We start from the raw sequence: 23,012 nt of genomic DNA on the forward strand, positions 1-23,012 counted from the left end.
TGGCAACAAAGTATAATGCCCCACAAGCGTCTCCTTTAGCGATGAGTAGGAACGTTGCTATAGATTATTTTCAGTTTCCTCTGTGACTGCTCGCTCCAAGTGCGTCATAATTATTATGTACTTGTCTTTGGCTAGGTGCATTCCACATTGCTATAAGATGTACTCTATGTGTGCGAACCAGACGCTTGGACGAGTACGCCACAATGGTGGAAACTTGATGTAACCCAGTCAGTTTGTGTTATACATATCTTGCCAATTACTTATGGCTACTGCTTGTTGGAGACGTGGCTGGCTGTACCTTAACTTCTGTGTCTGTTGAACTCGGTAGCATGTCTGTCATTATTGCTTATGGAAAAAAATTGAAAAAAAAAATCAGTTCCAAATCTCTTCTTTAGCGAATCACGTCAGGGTACCACTATGCATGAAATGAAACAACTACCACATAATTCACATGCACGAGTATTCTGCAAATCTTTATTGTAACTTAAAGTGTGACTAACATATCATCCAAGGAATGACAACATAGATTCTAAACTGCTAATAGATACTTAAGGTTTCCCATGATTTCCCTAAATCGGCTCAGGCGCTGGGATCGTTCATTTAAGCCAGCCGTTGTGGCAGGGCGGTTCTAGGCGCTTCAGTCCGAAACTGCGCTGCTGCTACAGTTGCAGGTTCGAATCCTGCCTCGGGCATGGATGTGTATGATGTCCTTAGGTTAGTTAGGTTTAAGTAGTTTTAAGTTAGGGTACTGATGACCTCAGATGTTAAGTCCCATAGTGCTTAGAGCTATTTGAACCATTTTTGATGGCTCATTTGAAAGGGCACAGCCGACTTCGTTCCCATCCTTCTCTAATCCGATGGGACTGATGACACTACTGTTTGCTCCCCTCACCCAAATCAACCAACCAGTCTAAATACTCTTTGCTCCGCCTGTGTGCACAGCGACTGATGTCGCCACAAACCCATATTTTTTAATATGGAAACATAGTTAATTCAAATTTCCAGAAACTAACAAAAAAATTATTGGCGTAATGGCTATTGCAACTTTTCAAAAACCGGATCACTTACTTTATAATACTGATAGAGAAAAGACCTAATTCTTCATTCCTCCCATCCAGCACAACAAAACTTCATTCCTCCCATCAGTGACAACAAAACTATGTTCCTGACGTTTCGGAAACATTGAAGTAAAATGCAAGACTTTTTCTGGATTCTCCATCGTCACATAATTCTCGGAATATCAGATGGCTTCAAGCGGTATGGTAAGAACTTTGATGAAACAAGCTTTATTGCAAAGTTAACAAATACATCAACGTACACAAAACACAGCACAGTTAGAGAACATTTTTAGAAATATTTACACCAATAATCAATCTATGTTTTTAGATATGTGTATGTATTTATGAACATGTATGATTCCCGAAAGAGACTGAGCAATTCTGTTCTGTAGCTCTTTGTTTTCAGTGCATCCTCAACAACATTGCTGTTTTTGTGATTCTTCGTTGTAGGATTCCACGAATGTATTTCTTGCTGATAAAATTCCAAAAAGTTAAGAACTTGTGAGTTTCCACAGTTCCTACGACACTGTTTTCAAATATCCAACCAGGAAGTACAAGCGACAAACAAACTCGAGTTTCGAAAAATAGCCAAAGCGAACAACGGTGGCGCCAGTGTGACTCGGCTTACCGGTATTGGTTACAACACCGTGTGATATTCGGTCGAAATACCGACAGAGCAACGAAATTGTACCAAAATTGGGGCTAATGTTGGTTCCAATGCTATTTCATCGACCCACACATCAGACCAAAACTGTTAGCGCCAATGTTGGCCCCAGTATGTGGACACGGCCTAACCGCACTGCGTCCAGCTCTAATTTTTTAGTTTTTTAAGTATTGTAGTCCTGTGAAGGTCTGTTGATGTTATACTTCGCTGCTCGCTTTTCGCAAGCTTTGCCCGTAAGTCGTATTTCTCAATCGGACTTAGTTTGTCCTTCGTACTAAAACACGTGGCGTTTATCGGAATTCCTGTCGATGTCAAACCATCCCTTCTTCCCCTCCCCCATCATCACAAAGTTCATCACCACTTGGTTGCTGTTCATATTTAATTTATATCTCTGTTGTTCAGTACGTCAGAGTCCATATTAGTGTTTGTTTACATAAAATAAATGTATTGATCATGACGGCTGGGAGGTATTTGAAGCGGAATAATATCGGGCTGTTATCTTTTCCCCCTCTGTTTTTATTGTTTTGTGTGTAGTCATCATGTGAATATTTTCCCACTAGGTCAAATGTGCTTTATTTGATAACAGCTGAAATATCATCTACTACCGAATTTCAAGAATTTGGTGCCTATTGAGAACGAACAGGTAAACGAAATACTCGCATACCGCCGAAATTGGCGTATATAGTTTCTTAAGCTTTTTGCTGTGCCTAAACGAGGATTGATGCTCCGCGTAAGAGGTTATGTTTTTGTTGAGGTTATGTTTTTGTTGTTTGTAATAATGTAGCGTCAGTAGTACGAACTTTCTGTATGTTCTAAGACGCGTTTGTATAGTTCCTGCTCAGTTAATAACAGTACTTAGTTATTTTTTCTGATAGTGCAGAACTGTTTCTGTAAAGTTAAGTTTCAAACGGCGTCGAGGATTTAAATGAATAAATTTCTGTTTGATAAATTGTGCTGAAATCCTACAGAATTTTTGCTGTCAACACAGGTATCATTAGATATTATTTAATTGTCCTGTCATGAACTACTTCTCAGAGTGACAATTCTGTAAACTCGATGTGTGGACATCGAAGTACAAATATGTATATGGTGTTAGTGGATACTTGCTGATGACAGACGAATTGTGTGGTATTTTGATGTTATTGATTTCTTCTACTTCAAAATACTGGTACGTGTCATGTAAGTAAATTATGTAATTTACGTATGTCATTTCTTATGGGTTTACTCTTGTACTAGGATAATTGTATGGCAGTTGCTTTCACCATACTATTTCAATAGTGCCCATTATAGTTCATTTCTAGTCCATTATTCCAATTCTTCAATTTCAGTCTATACTACTTCCAAGATTTTTCACATAATGACATTTTATTAATATCTCGTGGTTGTTACCCTGCTTCTCAGCATCATGCCATTTTAGTATCCAAACTGATTTTGATTTTTCATATTGCTGTAAAGTTGTGATTTTGGGAGAATTAAGGGAAAGCTATCTACAGTTAACTTTCTCTGTATTTAATGACTTTGCTCTATTACCCCAGGTAATTGGATGCCTAGTTTCCTATGAAAGACTGCACAAAATTACACTGTTACCAGTAACTCATTCTGCCTCAAAGACTTGTTCTTATGGGGCAGCCACAACTGAACAAGTCCATTTTGAAAAATAATAAAACTGCAGGACAGGTGCTTAATCCACAGTCTTTTGTTGTGCATACACGACTGGTTTCGGGAAAGTTAACGTTACATCATCTACATAAAAAATGAAATCACTTAATCAGTTGAGGTCATCCTCACCCCTTTTGGTTCCATGACAACAATGGGGTGAGGATGACCTCAGTTGATTGATTTTATTTTTTACACCAGATGATGGAACATTAACTGTTCAGAAACCGACTTCGTGTACACAATAAAAGATTGTTGATGAAGCAGCTCTCTTGCTGTTTCTTCATTTTTCATTCTGCATCAGCAAATGCTGGCTTACATTGGCATAGTTGCATGCTATTTCCCCTTGCTTCTTCCTATCTCCTTCAGGTTTACACTCTTCTGTTGTTGAGAACACCACACACAATATATTTGTTCAGAACATATATATTTTTTGAATGCGGGTTGTGATAACAAACTGGTCTCTAGTGTAGCCTAACATCTAGGTCAGGTTGAAAGGTAACATGTGTGGGTGTGAGTTGATGAAGCCGACAGATGTGAATATGAAATCTTAATTTTAGCAATATACCGATCTGTAGCATAGCAGAGTGTCTAGGTTTGGCGACGGTGACAGTTTGATTGAGAGTATGCATTGTGGTATTGAAGGCTTAATTTAACACTTTAATTCCAATCTGTGAGAATTAAATTTTCCATTGTTGTAGCCATTCAAAGCTTAGTGTCTAAGCAGAAGCACCAGATCGTTCACGTTGTTTATACTTGATAATAGGTCTAAAGTACACTAATGACACTCAAGAAATGCAAAAAAGGCACCAGAATGCAGCTGTCCCTCTGTATTGGATTCTGTGTTGTAGTGCTGTTTCTTCAGAGATTAAAGCTATGTATTTTACCATGACCCAAAGCCCAACCATTTTCGATTGTGAATAATCCTGTAACAAATTGCATGATCTAATGTCACAGAAGTCAATGTGTCAGTCTCCTAGAACTTTCATATTGTTTTAAACTCTGCTGAAGTTTACCATGCATTTCTTGCTGGAATAGTACTCCTAGGTGGATGTACATGAAAAATGGCTTAATCACTGCATGGTAGTTGATTCCCAAACAAAAGTTGATGTCAGTAAGTTTTTTGCAGTAAAATGATCTTTGTACTGCAGTGACCTCACCCCCATGAATTGTGGACCATATCGAGATGGGGTGGCTTGCATTCCTCAACAATATATATAACAACCACTATGAAGGGGTATCTGTGGAGATACCAGACTAACCCATAGTTTCTGAACAGGGGCAGCAGCCTTTTCAGTAGTTTCTGGGACAACAGTCTGGATTATAAACTGATCTGCCTTTGTAATATAAGCAAACACATTTTTCATATTAACAGAATCTTCCGTCGGTTCTTGGTAGAACAACATTATAATAATAAATGAGTGTGAGTTCGATGTTTTCGATCGAGAAGTTCATCAAAGTGTAAGTGATCTTATTCACAACGTATTTTTGCGGCAGAACAAGAAATTATCTATGATTAGGAAGGTGACTGAACCTCTAACCTCAAACTGTAAACAATATTTTTCGTAACGTGTAATTAACTTATCGAACTTGGTTCTGTCCCCAAAGGAACAAAAAGTGCTTCAAATATTGTAGAACAAAAGCAAACTGATGCTTTTCATTTATTATCAAACACATTTTTATTGTGCTGTTACTGTGATCAGCTGAAAAACAAGGGGAACTACAGCTTTTATTTCTCCTAAGGGCCTGCAGTTCTTCTATATTGTTTAGTGATGATGATACCGTATTGGGTAAAACATTCTGTAGGTAAAATAGCTCCCCACTCAGATTGTGGAGCGGTAACTACCTAGTAGGATGTCATTGGGAAAAAGAAAGCTGGCATTCTATGGGACAGTGTGTGGAATGTTAGATCCCTTGATTGGGTAGCTAGGTTAGAGAAGTGAAAAAGGGAAATGGATACATTTAAGTTATATTGGGAATTAGTAGAGTAAAATACAGTACTTCTGCTTATCAATACAAAATCAGACAGGGCTAATGCAGGAGTGGGCCTAAAAATAACAAGAAAATATTAATGTGCATATGCTGCTATGAACAGCCATGTTGTTATAACCAAGATAGACATGAAACCAATATCCACCACAATGGTACAAGTTTGTATGCCAACAAGAGAGATTGAAATAATGTGTGATGAGATAAATGATAGTATTCAAATAGTTAAGGGAGATAAAAATTTGTGATGGGTGACTGGAGTTTGACAATAGGAAAAGAAAGAGAAGGAAAAATAGTACGATACCATGGACTGGGAGAAAAGAAATGAGAGGAAGCTGTCTACTAGAATTTTCCCAAGCATAATTTGTCACTAACACTTGATTTTTAGAATCATGAAAGATGGGTGTTAACATTGAAGAGACCTGGGGACGTGGGAAGTTTTCAGATTGATTATGTGAGGGTAAGACAGAGATTTCAAAAAGAGATTTTAAATTGTAGTACATTTCCAGAGGCAGATGTGGGCTTTTACCATAATTTATTGGTTATGAACTGCAGACCTAAGCTGAAGAACCTGTGGAAAGGTAGGAAATTCAGGAGACCTGATTAAATTGAAGTTTCAGAGAAAGCGTTCGGCAACATTAAATGGAAATGGTAAAGGCATACAATAAAATACAAATGGGGTAGCTTTGAGAGATGAAATAAGAAAGGCAACAAAAGAATGTGTAGTAGAAATACCTGGATAACTCAGAAGGCATTGTATTTCATTGACAAGAGGAACAGAATATAGAAATAGAGCAAATAAAGTAGATGACAGACAGTGCAGATGATCAAAAATTGAGATTGACAGAAAGTACAAAATGTCTAAGCAGGAATAGGTTAAAGGACAAATATAAGGCTGTATAAGTATGCATAAATTGGGGCAAGAAGCAAAATTAGAGAGAACTTTGGGGAAAATTGAAGCAACTGTGTGAATATGAAGAGTTCAGATGGCGAGACAGTACTAAGCAAAGAAGGAAAAGCTGAAAGGTGGAATGAATATGTAGTGGGTCCATATCAGGGGAACAAACTTTAGGATAATGTAGAAAGAGAAGAGGGAGAAAGTGAAGATGAGGTGGGAAATAAGGTACTATGAGAAGAATTTGACAGAGCATAGAAAGACCTAATTGAAACAAGGCCTGCAATGTAGGTGACATTCCCTCAGAATTACCGAGATCCTTGGGAGAGCTTGCCATGACAAAATTATTCCACATGGTGTGTGAGATATACAAGACAGATGGAACAGACTTCAAGAAGAATGTAATAATTCCAAAGAAGGCAGGTGCAAGTCATGGTTGCAGAATATTTGGACAAATTAGTTACAGATGAATGGAAAAGGTAGTGGAGGCTGATCTTGGGGAAGATAAGTTTGGGTTTTGGAGAAAGGTAGGTGCATGCGAGGTAATACTAACCCTCCAACTTATCTCCAAAGAGGTGTTAAAGAAAGACAAATTTACATTTCTATCATTTGTGGATTTAGAGAAAGTTTTTGACTGTGTGAATAGGTCGGGTCCATTTGTTACCATTAGATCTAACATATTTCCATCATGATGGGTGTTCTGAACTATCTGTTATAGGTGATGTTCAGTAACATTTTACAGGATGTCTTGTCACACCCACCACCAATATTGTCAAGAACAATACATTTGGCCCTGGAAACGTCATGGTGTATGTTGACAATTACAGTGTATTTTCTTTAATCACAATGTGTTCACTCCTACTCATTATTTGCACTGTTAATGTTTGAATAAATAAATAAATAAACAAACAAACAGTTACTAGTACCCACTGTTGTTGATTCTGTATTTTTCAAATAATAAAAAGTAAAATTGATTGTTATAACAACATAGAGAATCATTATGGTTACAGGTTCTCATATAGGGCACTATTCATTTAATTTATATATCCTCCATCTTTTACCTTTTCTGAAGTTGTTATGAATGTTCATCCTTACTTGGTTATTTATCCTGTCAGTAAATTTAGTTGTCAGTGACAGTAAATGTTGAAGCTGCTTAACTCTTGTTAGTTGGCGTCAGGTGGCTATTAACATCTCCTACTAGGCATCAGTCTGCAGTGGGCACTTTTAATACCGTTACTGGCGTGCTAATTGGCACATGTATTTTGAGATGAGTTCCATTTCAGCCTGACTTACAACGATGGCTGTACATGAGTGGTAGAGTATTGTTGTTAAATCCAATAGTGAATGATCCCAAAGTGTGAAGATTTGGTGCGTCAGTAGAAATGATATATAATCGGAAATACAGAAGCGTCTGATTCCACCCGTCTGCTTTGACCCATGACATCACAAATATGGCGGAAACAACCATACACTACAACTTCAATATGGCACCTATGGCATCATTACGTAAACATGAAAATACATTGAAAAACCAACAAAACACGTTCCACAAAAAACCTAATGAAACTAATGGGAAAAGTGTGGGGATTGCACCACCATACCAAACGACACAAGATGATGGAAAAAACCGACAACACAAAACTCCCCAAATTCCACTAAACACAAATCGGACACTTCCCTTGACCTATGTAGCTCAACAGCAACTCTCAATAACAGAACACCCACAGCCAGAACCACACATTTGAATCGAACACTTATTCTAAGAATTACATGTAATATCTCACAAAACATACTTCTAAACTCTAATGACTCACTTTTCGCATTTCACTCTTGGAGATACTGTGGACACGAAATTATACTAATTCATGATTAAATTACAGATTAACAAAGAACCACATGGACTCTTTCATGCAGCTGCTGTCATTGTTGTGAATGTAAATCCTTGTGAACTGTTGAGTGATTGTTTATGAAACTGTAGTGGTGATTAAAGTCAGTGTTGGAAGTGCTGGGCCAAGTGTGTGTCCAACCTGCCTTTTTCAATAAGAAGTGGACTGGCAAGAAAATATCTGACAAGCTTCTAAACTGATACGATAATAGTGAATGTACTAATTTATGTCTGAGATTAAACAAATCTACAGGAGTGGAACCATAAATGTTCATCTCCATTGGGTGTCTATAACTAGAATGATACTGATTGCTGTACACTGAGAGCTAATGCCTCATCTTGTTTCAGTTTAGGCTTTGACCCTAGTGCTTTTCATTTATTTGAGCTACTTAAAGAGCATCTGGCAGGGAAAACCTAGAGACATGTGGGGCACAAGACACTAATGTTTTGCTGTAGGGCCTAGTTATGACAGCAGCCAATAGCTTTCTACACAAAACAGAGCATGGAACAACCAAAATTACCACAGCAACATATGATAGTACCAGTCTTCCTGAATTTCTGGGAAAAAATCTTGATCAACCAATAAAGACCACTATACTATAAAACATACTTTTTCTTCTACTTTAGTATAGTTTGCAGGGTAAAGCTGCAAAAAACTGGAAGCAAATAAACATTTTATGTTTCAGTGTTCTTTTGATTTTCAAGTGATATTTCTAGATGAGAGTTGGTTGTATGAAAGCAGGGCTTTGCAAATTAATGCCTCACCTGTAAAAAAATTATCAAACTTTGTTTCCACATATTTCAGAAGATGTTCAGCATAGTGTAAAAAAGATTGTTATTTAGGTGTGACCTGTGCATACAACAAAGATAAATCTCTTTCACTAGTTGATTTCAATGTAATTACCCCAAATGTATCCTGTCTTTGTGGACATGGCCGGGACTGGGTATTGCAATTATGGGTAGCTGAATTTGTCAGTTCAGCAGTGGTTTTTATATTTTATCCTGAGAGTTGCCATTACAAATTCCAACATTGTCTTTTATTACTAAGACAATTGTTTTGAACTGTGCTATTTTTAAATTCTGTAATTATGGTATTTCAGACTTTTTTTACTTGGGAAAAATATCTAGTGGTGTTGATTTGTGACTAGAGTTTTATTTGACTGTTACTGTTCCTGTTTGCAACAACAATCTGCTCAAAACCTGACCAAATATAAGCAGTGTTAGTTGTCATTTAACATCAGTGGCACTCCGCTGCAGAGTGAAAATCTCATTCTGGAAACATCCCCAAGACTGTGCTTAAGCCATGTCTCTGCAATATCCTTTCTTGCAGGAGTGCTAGTTCTGCAAGGTTCACAGGAGAGCTTCTGTGAAGTTTGAAAGGTAGGAGAAGAGATACTGGCAGAATTGAAGCTGTGAGGACAGGTCAGAGTCATGCTTGGGTAGCTCAGATGGTAGAGCACTTGCTCACGAAAGGCAAAGGTCCCGTGTTCGAGTCTCAGTCCGACACACAGTTTTAATCTGCCAGGAAGTTTCAGTTATTAAGGTACTACAAACTGAAACTACCAATGAGAAAGAAAGCTGTGCCTCGAACCATCTTAATTTCATATGGAGCTGTGAGTGTCTGTAATCAAGTATAAGCATAAGGAAACAAAAATAATGAAATAAAAATTAAAAAAATGTTGGTAGAATGCTTTCCTTCTGAATTCTAATTGCAGAACAAATTTTTAACCCCTGCATGAGGCTAACAACCCTTCTGTGAGTACTTGCATGGTTAAAATGGATGCCCAAGCCATTGCAGTACTTCTTTCTTTCCTGTGCTGCATTCAGTGTTACTTTCTGGCTATATTTTTTCTCTGACTTATTCTCTAGAACAGGTTCCCTACTGACAAACGAGTTTTCTCGTCGGACATTGATTCTAGTTTCTCCCTCTTTCTTCCCTTATTTTACAGATCATATTTCATTTAACTTATTTTCAGTACCCACATCTGGGTTTGACTTCTGTGCTGGAAGGTCACTCAAACATTGTTATATATAATATCTGTGTGTGTGTGTGTGTGTGTGTGTGTGTGTGTGTGTGTGTGTGTGTGTGCGCGCGCGCGCTATCAGACTCTTAACCATTGTTTATTAACAGTGTTCTACCCCCATTGGTGACAGACAGTTATACTGGGGTGTGACCTGTCTCACCGTCCCCTTAACCTCTAACCAGAATACCCTCAATAAGATGATCCAGTGGAACTGCAATGAATATTACTGTTACCTGCCAGAACTTCAATATTTCCTCTTGTTCGCGCTATCAGACTCTTAACCATTGTTTATTAACAGTGTTCTACCCCCATTGGTGACAGACAGTTATACTGGGGTGTGACCTGTCTCACCGTCCCCTTAACCTCTAACCAGAATACCCTCAATAAGATGATCCAGTGGAACTGCAATGAATATTACTGTTACCTGCCAGAACTTCAATATTTCCTCTTGTTCTGTAATCTGTGTTGCTTTTTATCGGTGATCATTCTCCAGCTCCTTGAGGTTACTGTGTGTTCTTTCGGAACCATACTTGACCCAAAAGATCTTCAGGGTCATCCGTGAGTTGATTGCTCCCTGTACTGTCTTGGAAGCTAGAGCAGTGTGAGTGCAAAACAAGAATCACCATTTGTATCATCCCCAGGGGGCTCACAGCTCTTTCGTGGGTATGCATGCGGTGTGCATGAGTCATAAAGCTCTACTGCAGCCTTTCTTCTTTTCTGGACTGCTTTACCTTCCCCTAACTTCTCCTACCTTGTCCATATTAGTTCCCTTTTCCACTACCTTTCACTCTCTTGGTGTTCTTATTTATGTCAGCCAGCTGTCCTCCTTACTTAGTTTCATTTTGTGGTTTTGGTTTGTTTGATTTTCCTCCTCTCTTTTGCCTCTTCTTTTGTGGTCCCTCTTAGGGGTTTGACCTCCATCTCTAAATCTGAAATCTGTAGTGTGAGCCAGATGGTGAAGAACTCCCTCCCTAGTGTCTTTGATGTGGGTTCCTCTCCTCCTCCTCCCCCCTCCCTCCCACGTCCCACTCCCATTCCCCCCTCCCCCCCCCCCCTCTCTCTCTCTCTCTCTCTCTCTCTCTCTCTCTCTCTCTCTCTCTCCCCCTCTCTCTCCCTCTCCCTCTCCCTCCCTCTCCCTCTCCCTCCCTCTCCCTCTCCCTCCCTCTCCCTCTCCCTCTCCCTCTCCCTCCCTCTCTCCCTCCCCCCCTTGTCCCCCTTCCCCTCCCTCCTCCCACTCCCCCTCTCTCTCTCCCTTGTCCCCCTTCCCGTCCCTCCCCCCACCCCCCCCCCCTCTCTCTCTCTCTCTCTCTCTCTCTCTCTCTCTCTCTCTCTCTCTCTCTCTCTCTCTCTCTCTCTCTCTCTGCCCTTTCGCCTCCATGGAAGGTCACCAGCTTGATAGCAGGTCCGTATGGTGTTGCTGTTATGTACTCATCTGGCTGAGCCCTCTCTCACCACAAGGATCACATTGTTGGCACCTGCGTTGTGAATGCCTCATGAAAGCCTAGGAGTGGTTGCCTATCTTTTTGGGACATTGGAACTCCCGGAAACAACAGTCATACCAGGCAGCCGTTGCTGTGGCTGTGTGGCGCCCACGAGGTGAGCCCCTTTTCGGAGTGGATGTTTCGGCACGTGAAATGTGTTAAACTATCTGGCTGCTCTACCGTGGCCATATCTCTTTCTAGGAATAGTTCCGTCTCAGTTTCTCTTTCTGCCTTCCTGGCCTTTGCCCCTTGGCTGCATGGGGTGAAGCCCTTTCCACAGTTTTTGGTCTGTACCAGGACTGACTTTTGCTGTCACCAGACCCCCTTTTTTGTGGAACACATTGAGGACAAGTTCAGTGAAGCTGAGTCCTTAAGCAAGATGAGATCTGGCTCCCTCCTTATAAAGACAACTTCTGCCAGCAAGTCATCCTCCCTCCTTGCCTGTGACTATTTAGGAGGAAACCCAGAGGATATCACTCCTCACAAGTCTCTCAGTATGACATAGTGCTAATCTGGAACGACGTGACATTCATTTCATCCAGTGTGTCCAGAGAGGCCCTAACGAAAATTGTTTAGTCAGAGACACTTTCATCTTTGCCTTTGAGGGGGATGCCCTCGCTCTTTCCTTTCATTTTTCATTCTATTTCTCACATGTCCTGACATTTACACCCAGTTCCCCATCTCTCTCTCTCTCTCTCTTTCTTTCTTTCTTTCTTTCTTCTCTGTCATACTTTGCAAGGTCCTTGTACCAGTTGCCACATACAGCTTAAAAACACACTCATGACAACAGTGACCAGTGAACTAAAGTTAGGGAAATAAGGTTCTGATTAACAATGGCCAAGAAAATGAAAAGGGGCATTTTAAAGTCTGACTGGAACATCACACAAGAGAGAGATCAGTGATAAATCCAGATTAAGATTATTTGTCAGTATTAAAAGAATGGGACTGAGCAGCCAACTGTCAGTTTGAGAAATCAGGCAGTTGTAGCAAAGAGAATTGAAATGGCAGAAAGTCAAAGGTGAAAATGTGTTTTTTTAAAAACAAATGTGGAGAGCACTCATTCACTGCATTGTTTGGTTTAGTCAGTTAATTGAGAGAATATGGATACAGAGGCATGAGGTTTGGGCCCTGGTCAGTCTTAAGATTTTTCACTTCTTTCACCACTGGCAATGGTTGTTACAAAAAATGCGGAGGTGCACTGTGATTTGGAATTCAAATTAAACTGTGCGTCTCCCCTGTAACTGGCTGAGTCAGTCATTTCATCAGTGGTTGATGAATGGCAAAGGCGTGCCACCACAAACAGGATTATGCATAGTAAAGTACTGTGGTGTTTAAACCACTCTTCAGATTGATGACAGCTTTGCTTTACTTATGGTAATCAGAAAGGATGGTGCTAAAAAGAAGGAAAATTGATCTCATAGCCAAGTTTATTGAGCAGTGTGAAGTTATAACAATGTATGGCTATTTTTGTGTTGTATCTTACACTTCAAAAACTTTGAAATTCTTGGTTTTTTTGCTAGGGAATGTGCAGGGAGAGAGGGGTGGGGGAGTACAGATTGATGGAGAGCACAGTATTGGGAGTAATGTAAGCTTCATGTTTTGGTGGATTCTGTATTGCAGTATATTCCCAGATAATCAAAGGCATGGGACACATTAAGTCAGAAATGGAACACATACAGCCAACCTTATGATGTTATCTATTATATGGCTACCAGTTTCGGCACTTCAGTACACCATCTTCAGGCCTTAACTGATGCTGAGGGGGTTAATTTCAATAGTATACCTGATTGGAGTTAACCCCCTCAGCGTCAGTTAAGGCCTGAAGATGGTGTACTGAAGCGCCGAAACTGGTAGCCATATAATAGATAACATCACAAGGATGGCTGTGGGTGTTGCATTTTATTACATAAATGAATGGCTGAAGTCCCTCAAACCTCCAATCAGAAGGATGGTCATACAAAAACATTAAGTCACTGTTGTGCAAGAACAATTTCTGCAGTTTTTCTGTAATACTTTATGTTGTAATTTGAGAAAGTATTGGGATAAACACTTCAACTGGTGATAGGCACTGCATTGAGTGAGGGAGGGATAGTGATAAGTCTTTGGATTTGCATTATTAATCATCCACTCTATTTTCCTTTCATTATTTCTTATTCTCCAGTTAGCTTTTTCATGTTTTAAGCCTTTGCATATGGCAGATATTTTAGTGGTAGTTGAGGTTTACCCTGTTGTTAGTATGGTTCTTGAAGAATATATTCAGCAAGCATGTTTTTAAAATGCCTCAAGCAGACTTTGAATCAGTTAATGGCTGACTTAATTCTACGGAAGTTGATTAACTGGAATGAAGAGCTTTTGCTTCAAAAGGGTAACAAGAATTTCAGCACCCTGTCGACTTTTGTCATTGTAACAGAATGTCATATTCTGAAGTCAGCTGAAATACGGGCACTAATATGTGTGTGATCCACATTCATACAGAATTCTACAATCCAATGAGTGGGACCAATTCAAATGTGTTACCCAATCATGTACTCCTCATGTGTAAATATTGAGCTTACTTCCCATAACTATAGATTTGCAAGTGGTACTTAACACTGCGTGTGGAATTTCTAATTAGCCTATGATATTTGCAATAAATAGTAATAAATAGGTAACACTATGAGGGTGCTGGAAACAAGCTTGGGCATTTAATGGTGTTTCATGATGTTTTCCTAAAATTAGGGGCAACAGTGATTTGTATTTGGAGTCAAATAACAGCTCCACACACAACAACTGATTCACAACCATTGAAAAATGGCCTTGGTGGCCAAAATCGGTTGTGTTGATTAGAAATTAAAGAGCAGCTGGTGCTGTTATTTGATTCCATTTAATTAAAAATTACATTCATTGCTGCACATTAAGGTTGTCTTTAGCACAAACATGGGTGCACAATGCTGCAACAAAAAAATGTTTATCACTTTCTAAGTGATATAAAATGTCCATGAATGTAAAATGACTTGTTCTGCATCATTAAGATTTATTGTACAAAACTATCTGTGAAACACTAAAGTAAGTAACTGCAGTTGCAGAACTTAAACCATCATATCAGCGCACACTCCGCTGCAGAGTGAAAATCTCATTCCGTTAAACCATCATGTTCTTCATGCTGGACAATAAATTAATGATTATTATGTTGTATATAAAATAACATATTCCAAATAACATATTAATTAGTAAATGCAATTACATATAACACTATTGGAGTTAGTAGAGGCTTCTAGTAGAGTTTTTCTTCATTGCATACAAGTAATCTCATTAAGTAAAGGATGAATGTTTTATAAAGAAATCAATCTGGTATATAAATGTGTGTAATAGACAAAAATACATAAACACATACATACAGGCTTAAGAAAAATAAGAATAATTTTTCGAAGTTGTTACTTGAGTACTATATTCTGTAGTAACAAAATTAAGTTCTTAATGATGAGACTAAAAAGCATGAGATTAATCACAAAAATCCAACAAAAATAGTTTTGGAGTTGGTTTGGTTAAAATATGTGGAATAAACAGTATTTTGGAATGCAGCCAAGTGACAACACCATCTCACTCTGATTTATTTCTTACCAAGTCTAGGATTTGTTTTTTATCCAGTCTTCACTGTGTTTAAGTTAATATTCCATTTCTAATTTTCCTGTTGCTGTTGAGATGTTACTTTTACCACAAACAAATAATTTTTAATCTATAAAGAGAATCTGTGTACAAAATTTGTCAAGTTGTTGCATGGTCAAGTCCACATTAACTTGTAGGTCACTTGGGTAAGACAGTTTGCAACTAAGAAGAATCAAAGGTGTTAAATCCTGTAGGATACTAAAACACAGTTACATGCAAACCATGTTGATGACAGTTGCGCTTCAATGATTTGGATTAAAAATTGCAGTTTCATATTGTAAAGAGTAAATCTATCAGTAGAACAGGAATGTCGAGGGAATACGCAGAGAAGTGTAAATTTAGGTATTGAGATACTTGGGCAGTTATGACTCTCCAGTCATGAGATCTTATTTTCTGCTTATTATCCTGTAACATAATAATAATAATAATAATAATAATAATTTTTATTCAGTATGCAGTGAAGAGTAAGCAGTAATGTTTTTTATCAATATTTCCTATCAAAAATAGTCTTGATCACAATTTATTTATTATGCTGACCGGTTTTGGCCACTGCTGTGATAATCTTCGGACCATTGAGTAAGAACCTCCTCCTGCTGGAGAATCACTACTTGATTCTCCAGCAGGAGGAGGTTCTTACTCATTGGTCTGAAGATGATCACAGTAGTGGTCAAAACCGGTCAGCATAATAAATAAATTGTGATCAAGACTGTTTTTGATAGTAAATATTTGTAATACATTGATCACTGTCACTCCCATAATGTATTCAAAAGTAATGTTTATTATCATCTTTTTCAGGTGTGACTTTCCAATATCAAAATGAACTTTCCAGCTTTAAAGAATGACAGGCTTTTAAGAGCAGCTCGTGGTGAGGAAGTGGACAAGATTCCGGTATGGATAATGAGACAGGCAGGCAGATATCTCCCAGAATTTCGTGATCTTCGCCAAAAGTATGACTTTTTCACGATGTGTCAAACCCCAGCTCTAGCAGCAGAAGTGTCTATTCAACCTATACAGAGATTTGATCTTGATGCATGCATAATATTTTCTGATATCTTGGTAATTCCTCAAGCTTTAGGAGTGCATGTTGAAATGAAACCTAGTGTGGGCCCCGTTTTGGAACCTCTGGTTGAACCCGAAGACATTACCAAACTTGAAGTGCCAGTTAATGTAAATGAGAAACTTGGCTACGTTGCAGAAGCAATCACACTGACGCGTCACAAGTTAGAAGGAAAAGTTCCTCTTATTGGATTTTCTGGGGCCCCTTGGACTTTGATGGCATACATGATTGAAGGTGGTGGATCAAAGACACTTTCAAAGGCAAAAGCATGGTTATATAAATATCCAGATGCCAGCAAGAAATTATTAACTATCTTAACTGATGCTGTTGTTGATTACATGATAATGCAGGCTGCTGCTGGTGCTCAGTTGTTGCAACTCTTTGAATCAAATGCTGAATACCTAGGTCCTGATCTGTTCTGTAAATTTGCTCTTCCTTATATTCGTGATATCTGTAAAAGAGTAAAAACTGGCTGTGCTAGTGTTGGTGTAGGCAACATTCCAATGACAATATTTGCTAAAGGTGCACATTATGCTTTGGAGGAGCTTTCTGGAAGTGGTTATGATGTGGTAGGTATCGATTGGACTGTAGATCCCACAGAGGCAAGAAACAAAACAGGGGGAACTGTAACACTCCAAGGGAATTTGGATCCGTGTGCTCTATATTCCCCTCCAGAACAGCTGAAAAGACTGGCATCAGAAATGGTACAAAAGTTTGGGAAGACTAAATATATAGCAAATCTTGGGCATGGAATATATCCTGATGTTGATCCAGCACATGTAAAGATTTTAATAGATGCGATACATGATGTGAAGTAAGAACTGTCATGGACTTAATATAATTGAACTTTAAGGTGAAACTGTATCATACAGTTTTGTATTTCGAATGTTCATTTATTAAAATAAATTTACCAGAAACGTTTATCTGAGGTCAAAATTAATCAAAAAAATGGTTTAACCCTTGAGTAGGTGCGGCTGTGTATAAAGTGCGCCCACCACAAATAAAATTGTTTTGCAGCGTTGTATTGTTGTTTCACAATTTTGAGCCCATACCTTTTCCTTCATTATCTCTTCAACCAACACAGTGGTGAATTGTGTTGTCATACATCCAAGTGAAGATCAGTAATACAGGGTTATTACAAATGATTGAAGCGATTTCACAGCTCTACAATAACTTTATTATTTGAGATATTTTCACAATGCTTTGCACACACATACAAAAACTCAAAGTTTTTTTAGGTATTCACAAATGTTCGATATGTGCCCCTTTAGTAATTGGGCAGATAATCAAGTTCCTTCCACACTCGGCGCAGCATGTCCCCATCAATGAGTTCGAAAGCATCGTTGATGCGAGCTCGCAGTTCTGGCACGTTTCTTGGTAGAGGAGGTTTAAACACTTAATCTTTCACATAACCCCACAGAAAGAAATCGCATGGGGTTAAGTCGGGAGAGCGTGGAGGCCATGACATGAATTGCTGATCATGATCTCCTCCACGACCGATCCATCGGTTTTCCAATCTCCTGTTTAAGAAATGCCGAACATCATGATGGAAGTGCGGTGGAGCACCATCCTATGGTACGTTTAGCTCCCTGCTTGCTTTATTCGTCGACTTCCGTGGGCTACGCGTGAAACTTGCCCGCACGCATTCAACCGTTTCTTCGCTCACTGCAGGCCGACCCGTTGATTTCCCCTTACAGAGGCATCCAGAAGCTTTAAACTGTGCATACCATTACCGAATGGAGGTAGCAGTTGGTGGATCTTTGTTGAACTTCGTCCTGAAGTGTCGTTGCACTGTTATGACTGACTGATGTAAGTGCATTTCAAGCACGGCATATGCTTTCTCGGCTCCTGTCGCCATTTTGTCTCACTGCGCTCTCGAGTGCTCTGGTGGCAGAAACCTGAAGTGCGGCTTCAGCCGAACAAAACTTTATGAGTTTTTCTACGTATCTGTAGTGTCGTGACCATATGTCAATGAATGGAGCTACAGTGAATTTATGAAATCGCTTCAATCATTTGTAATAGCCCTGTACAAAATAAACAGCAAACTAGTGAGGAAAAAATTTACTATCTATGCAAGAAAATGACCCATATTAAGAGCAAGCAGCACAATCCCAGAATGAAGCAGTTCTGTATGAGATAATTAGTAATCAGATAAACAGTTGGCTGGGATCGATGCGACTATTCTGTTTCATGCTCTGAATTTGTCATTACTGAGGGGTAAATACCTATCCATCACAACAGAGTGCTATAATGAGAGTTTATTTCATTATTGTTTAGTGACACAGTGCTTTTGTTTATATTAGATAAGTTTATTTTATAATTGTTTAGTTAAACTAATATTAAACTGTGATTTTGTTCATACATCTTTGTCTTGCTAACATAAAGGCAGCTATTCCTTACATGTGTACAAAGTACGCCACGCACCTACTCATGTTATGAAAAATGTTGAACCCACTTGAGGGTTAAAAAAGTCATATTGCAAATTAGAAGTTCAGGTAAGATAAATAGGTCTCGAATTTCATGAGAAAAGTGGAATGAAAATGATACAGAGACATACATAAATCGACATACCAAACAACTTTGTTTTTGAGCATGAAGCTTATCCATGAAGGCAAGTAAATTTTATAAAGGAGGCGGTCAGTTGCCATGTTAAAGTATTGCTTTTTCCAAGTAAGTATTATTACACTTGTTCATATTTTGCATGTTTATTGAGTCAGTTTGTTCAGTTGTAAACTGCACAAGAAATTTTTGATTTGCATATGGTTGTCATAAATCAAATTGTTCATGATTTCATATTACTTGTATACCAGATGCAGGATGAAAGATGAAGGATGTATATTTTGTGTCTGCTTAGGGCAGAATCAATTGAGGAGCTGCTTGATCATTAGGTAACTGCTCCAGTCATGAATACTGACGACGACTGAGAGAGTGACCAGACATCTCTCCATATCCACAACGAGTGACGCCTATCGGCTGAGGATGACATGGCAGTAGATCAGTACCATTGGGTCTTTCGAGACCTGTTTGGATGGAGTTTAGGGGAACCTGTTTCAACTCTGTTCTGTGTGGCACTGGTGTCCCTCAGGGCTGGCACAGGCTGTTGGTTACCCACGAGATGGACCGCATTCTTCTCTTGTTCCACCATTTGTACACACCCTTTCTGTCTGATATGAGTCATTTAAGTAACTAACATGACACTTCAAGGGAAGGCTCTAATGATTATTAACATGTGCTATAAAGGTAATGCATTCGAACAATGGAAACTCCAGGTTAGAATTACCAACAATATTAGGAAAAGAATAGAGCGTGTGTGAGGTTTCCGTTGAGTTGCAGACAGGCTCAATGAAAAGACTGTCACACATAATAGCTTTCAGCCAAAGACTTCTTCATCAAAGGAAAACACACACACACACACACACACACACACACACACACACACACACACACACACACGCACGCATACCTCATGTGCACACAACTGCTACCACCAGCAGCTCCAGCGGGAACCAAGTTGATGTATTCATGGACAAACTATGCCTATTAGAAGGTATCTTGGTATAGGAAATGTAACTTTTCTCTATTGTTTCAATTACCTACTGACATGTTTAATTGCAGTTTCAAGAGAGTTTTCAGACAATGACTCAGGACTCACACAGTCTATAAAATGAACTGAAATTGTTCAACAGTCCATTTCCAGTTGCACCTTTGGGAATGCATTTAGAAGTTTTTGAAGAAGTGCATCTCTGCGTCATCAGCTGTACAAATACACCCTTATTCTCTACCAGGTAAAGTTAAATAACCATCTCCACTGGAGGACTACAAAATATAGACACTGGAAAAAAAATAAAACATACGTAGCATACACAGACAAAAGCAGCACATGTTGAAAAACAGTACTTACAAAGTTGTACAGTGATGAGTCATAAATGCATTATCTTCAAATCAACTCTAATCATCATATATTCGTACAATTCCTCCATAAACTCAGATGAACTAAAATTATTTTTTCTGATATAAATACAATACCGTATAAAACGCAATCCTTAGCTGTTACAACTCATTATTTCAAACTCAGAGAGATATATATTACAAGCTGAGTACTAAAGACACTATTTTCAATGATTACAGAAAACAATAATAATCTATAGTTTAGAGTATAGGTCATATGTTCTAGTCAAGGTTGTCAGCAAAAAAGTGATTGATTTATAAGATTGCACTCTGCAGAAGTTCTGGAATTACAGCAGCATAAATTATTATGATCGTGTCATGATGTAAATGTAAAATTGTTTCCCAAGCTGCAAAGAAATGCCGCTGAAATCAGATCTATGGATCAGCTTTTTTATGATATAAAGGATAAAATCTGCAAATAGACCTAGTTTCACGATTAGACAGTGATGAGGATTCTGGGATTTGCTACAATAGGGGATCTGAGACAAAATATTTTGTCACTTGTTTGTAAAAAGTTCCACAAGCCACATGAAGTGCTAGGTTCTTTAAGTTTAATTTTTCTGTTAAACATGTACTGTTGTAATCATATTTGTAGGCTTACCATACGTCTGGGATTAATCCAGACAGCTGTGGCTTTTTAGTGCATCTGGGGCTTGATAATTTCATGACCTGTGAGGGATTTTTTCATCTACTTTTAGACATACATGTTTGAAATAGCATTTTTAAACATTCTCTTACGGCTGTGCCCCCCTCATCCAACCATTGAGCAAACACTGACATGATGTGGAGGTGTGGCAACCAGTTTCACCACAACTTTTCACTTGCTATTAGTCATTTGGTAATACATCAACGACAATGTGTTTGTGTTTTTTTCGTCTGTGCAGTAAGTCATCTGCATGGTTTTTATCGTGTTATCTCTATTCATGTTTTGTCTTGTTGTTTAGCAGTGGGCAAAAGAAACTGTGTCTTTAATGTTAATCTGCAACAGGAATACAAATTTTTGAAATTGTGTGATGACAATAACAATATACATGTTTATTGCGCAATATGTACTGTAGAATTTTCTGCTACATGTAAAGAAAAGGGTGATATTAAAGACCATATGAAAACAGCTAAACATAGGAGTGCTATTTCTTTGGCATACATATGAGTTTTTTTTTTTTTTTTAAAGTCAAAAATGGGAATTGTGATATAGAATGTGCTGGTAAAGAGGCTACATTTTTATACTACATTGCTTGACATGAACTCAGTTTCAAAACATCAGACTGCACATTTAAACTGTTTAAAAAGTTATACAACCCAAAATTTCCATCTGCTAGAACCCAAACCAAGGCAATTATTGTTGTGTCTAGTGAAAAATACAACTAAATAAATCAAGTTTAATGTTTCAGTAAACTGTTAAGACTGTTAACCAATTTCAAAATATGTCCTGGGTTGGGGGAAAAAAAGGTAAGACTACGTATTTGGTAAGTTGTGGTAAACTCACTAGATGGTATAATTGTGTGTGAAGTGTTGACTGCACACAGTCTGTTTGCTCACCCTTGCTCTTGGGCAGATGGGCATGTGGAAGTGGGCAGTCAAGCTGCAACAGCCTGATTTTACTACTAAGCAAGGTGGTGCAATGGTTAGCACATTGAACTCACATTCAGGAGGACGACGGTTCAAACCTGCATCTGGCCATCCTTGGTTTTGGTTTTCCGTGGTTTCCCTAAATCGCTTCAAGTAAATGCTGGGATGGTTCCTGTGAAAGGGCATGGCCGACTTCCTTCCCCATCCTTCCCTAATCCGATGGTATTGATGACCTCACTGTTTGGTCCACTCCCACCACTCAACCAACCATCTAACCTGACTTTACAGGATGTTTGATTAGTGTTTCTCAAAAAATAAATACATTTTTAACATGAAATAGTCTTAGTATGAGAGGAATCTCATTTGAAATACTTTTCTTATGCTGCACATGTCGATGCTCTTGCACACTGGGGAACAACAGCTATTAAAAGAAATGGTGTAACTCCCTACTTTCAGTTGAGAGACACTGTAAGCAAGCTGTGGAAGAGAAGACCATTCAGTTCTTACGAAGCAGTGTTGCACAAAAATGATAATATTCTGGATTTGTGATAATAAGTGTTTGGTCTCAAATCCAATTATGAAAACTTGTGAACTGGTCTTTTCTTGTCAGCCATGGTAATGTCAGATAATTACCAGGCTATTTTATTTAGCAAGACTGAAGCCTTTTCTCATCATCAGCATAAGAAATAAATTCTAGTGCTCCATCTTATGTGGCCACAGTATCTCTGTGACAGTAAACCACAAAAATGAATAAATTTGTATAATTATACACACAAGACCCACATTTAATTTGTTGAAGATAATCCAAGGAATATGAAATGGCTCACCGTAGACTGAATGACAGTCCAGAGATTCTGTGGGTGTGAACACACTGAGGTAATAATGTTTCAAGCATTGGGGCACATGTCATAATTGTTTGATTAATGGCAAGCTTTTGAAATTTAAGGTACTGCACTCCAAATAATTTTCTATTAAAATAGCCAATGACCTATGCGAAGTGAACATGAAATACATACTGCAACTGTCTTTTAAGAAAGATATTGAGAATCAACTAGAGCTGTTATTAATTTTAATGGCCATTATCACTGTAAAACATAACAACTGGATGGTAACTAGTTTTGGTTAACTAGCAACCATCCTG

At 38.5% G+C, this 23,012-nt stretch overlaps 1 protein-coding gene across 2 annotated transcripts; it reads left to right on the plus strand.

The window, feature by feature from the left end:
- Positions 1 to 1,689: 1,689 nt before the first annotated feature.
- On the plus strand, positions 1,690 to 17,275 carry LOC124555098 (uroporphyrinogen decarboxylase). 2 transcript variants are annotated; one of them, XM_047128894.1, is made up of 3 exons: positions 2,052 to 2,189; positions 2,283 to 2,365; positions 16,093 to 17,275. In XM_047128894.1, the coding sequence occupies exon 3, from the start codon at positions 16,114 to 16,116 to the stop codon at positions 17,170 to 17,172; it is 1,059 nt and encodes a 352-aa protein (XP_046984850.1). In that variant the 5' UTR covers positions 2,052 to 2,189; positions 2,283 to 2,365; positions 16,093 to 16,113; the 3' UTR covers positions 17,173 to 17,275. The 2 variants fall into 2 exon arrangements, with proteins under 2 accessions (XP_046984851.1, XP_046984850.1); XM_047128895.1 differs by lacking the exons at positions 2,052 to 2,189; positions 2,283 to 2,365 and adding an exon at positions 1,690 to 1,955.
- The last annotated feature ends 5,737 nt before the right edge of the window (positions 17,276 to 23,012 follow it).

Source organism: Schistocerca americana, chromosome X (genome assembly GCF_021461395.2).
Source record: "Schistocerca americana isolate TAMUIC-IGC-003095 chromosome X, iqSchAmer2.1, whole genome shotgun sequence".
Lineage (NCBI taxonomy): Eukaryota > Metazoa > Arthropoda > Insecta > Orthoptera > Acrididae > Schistocerca > Schistocerca americana.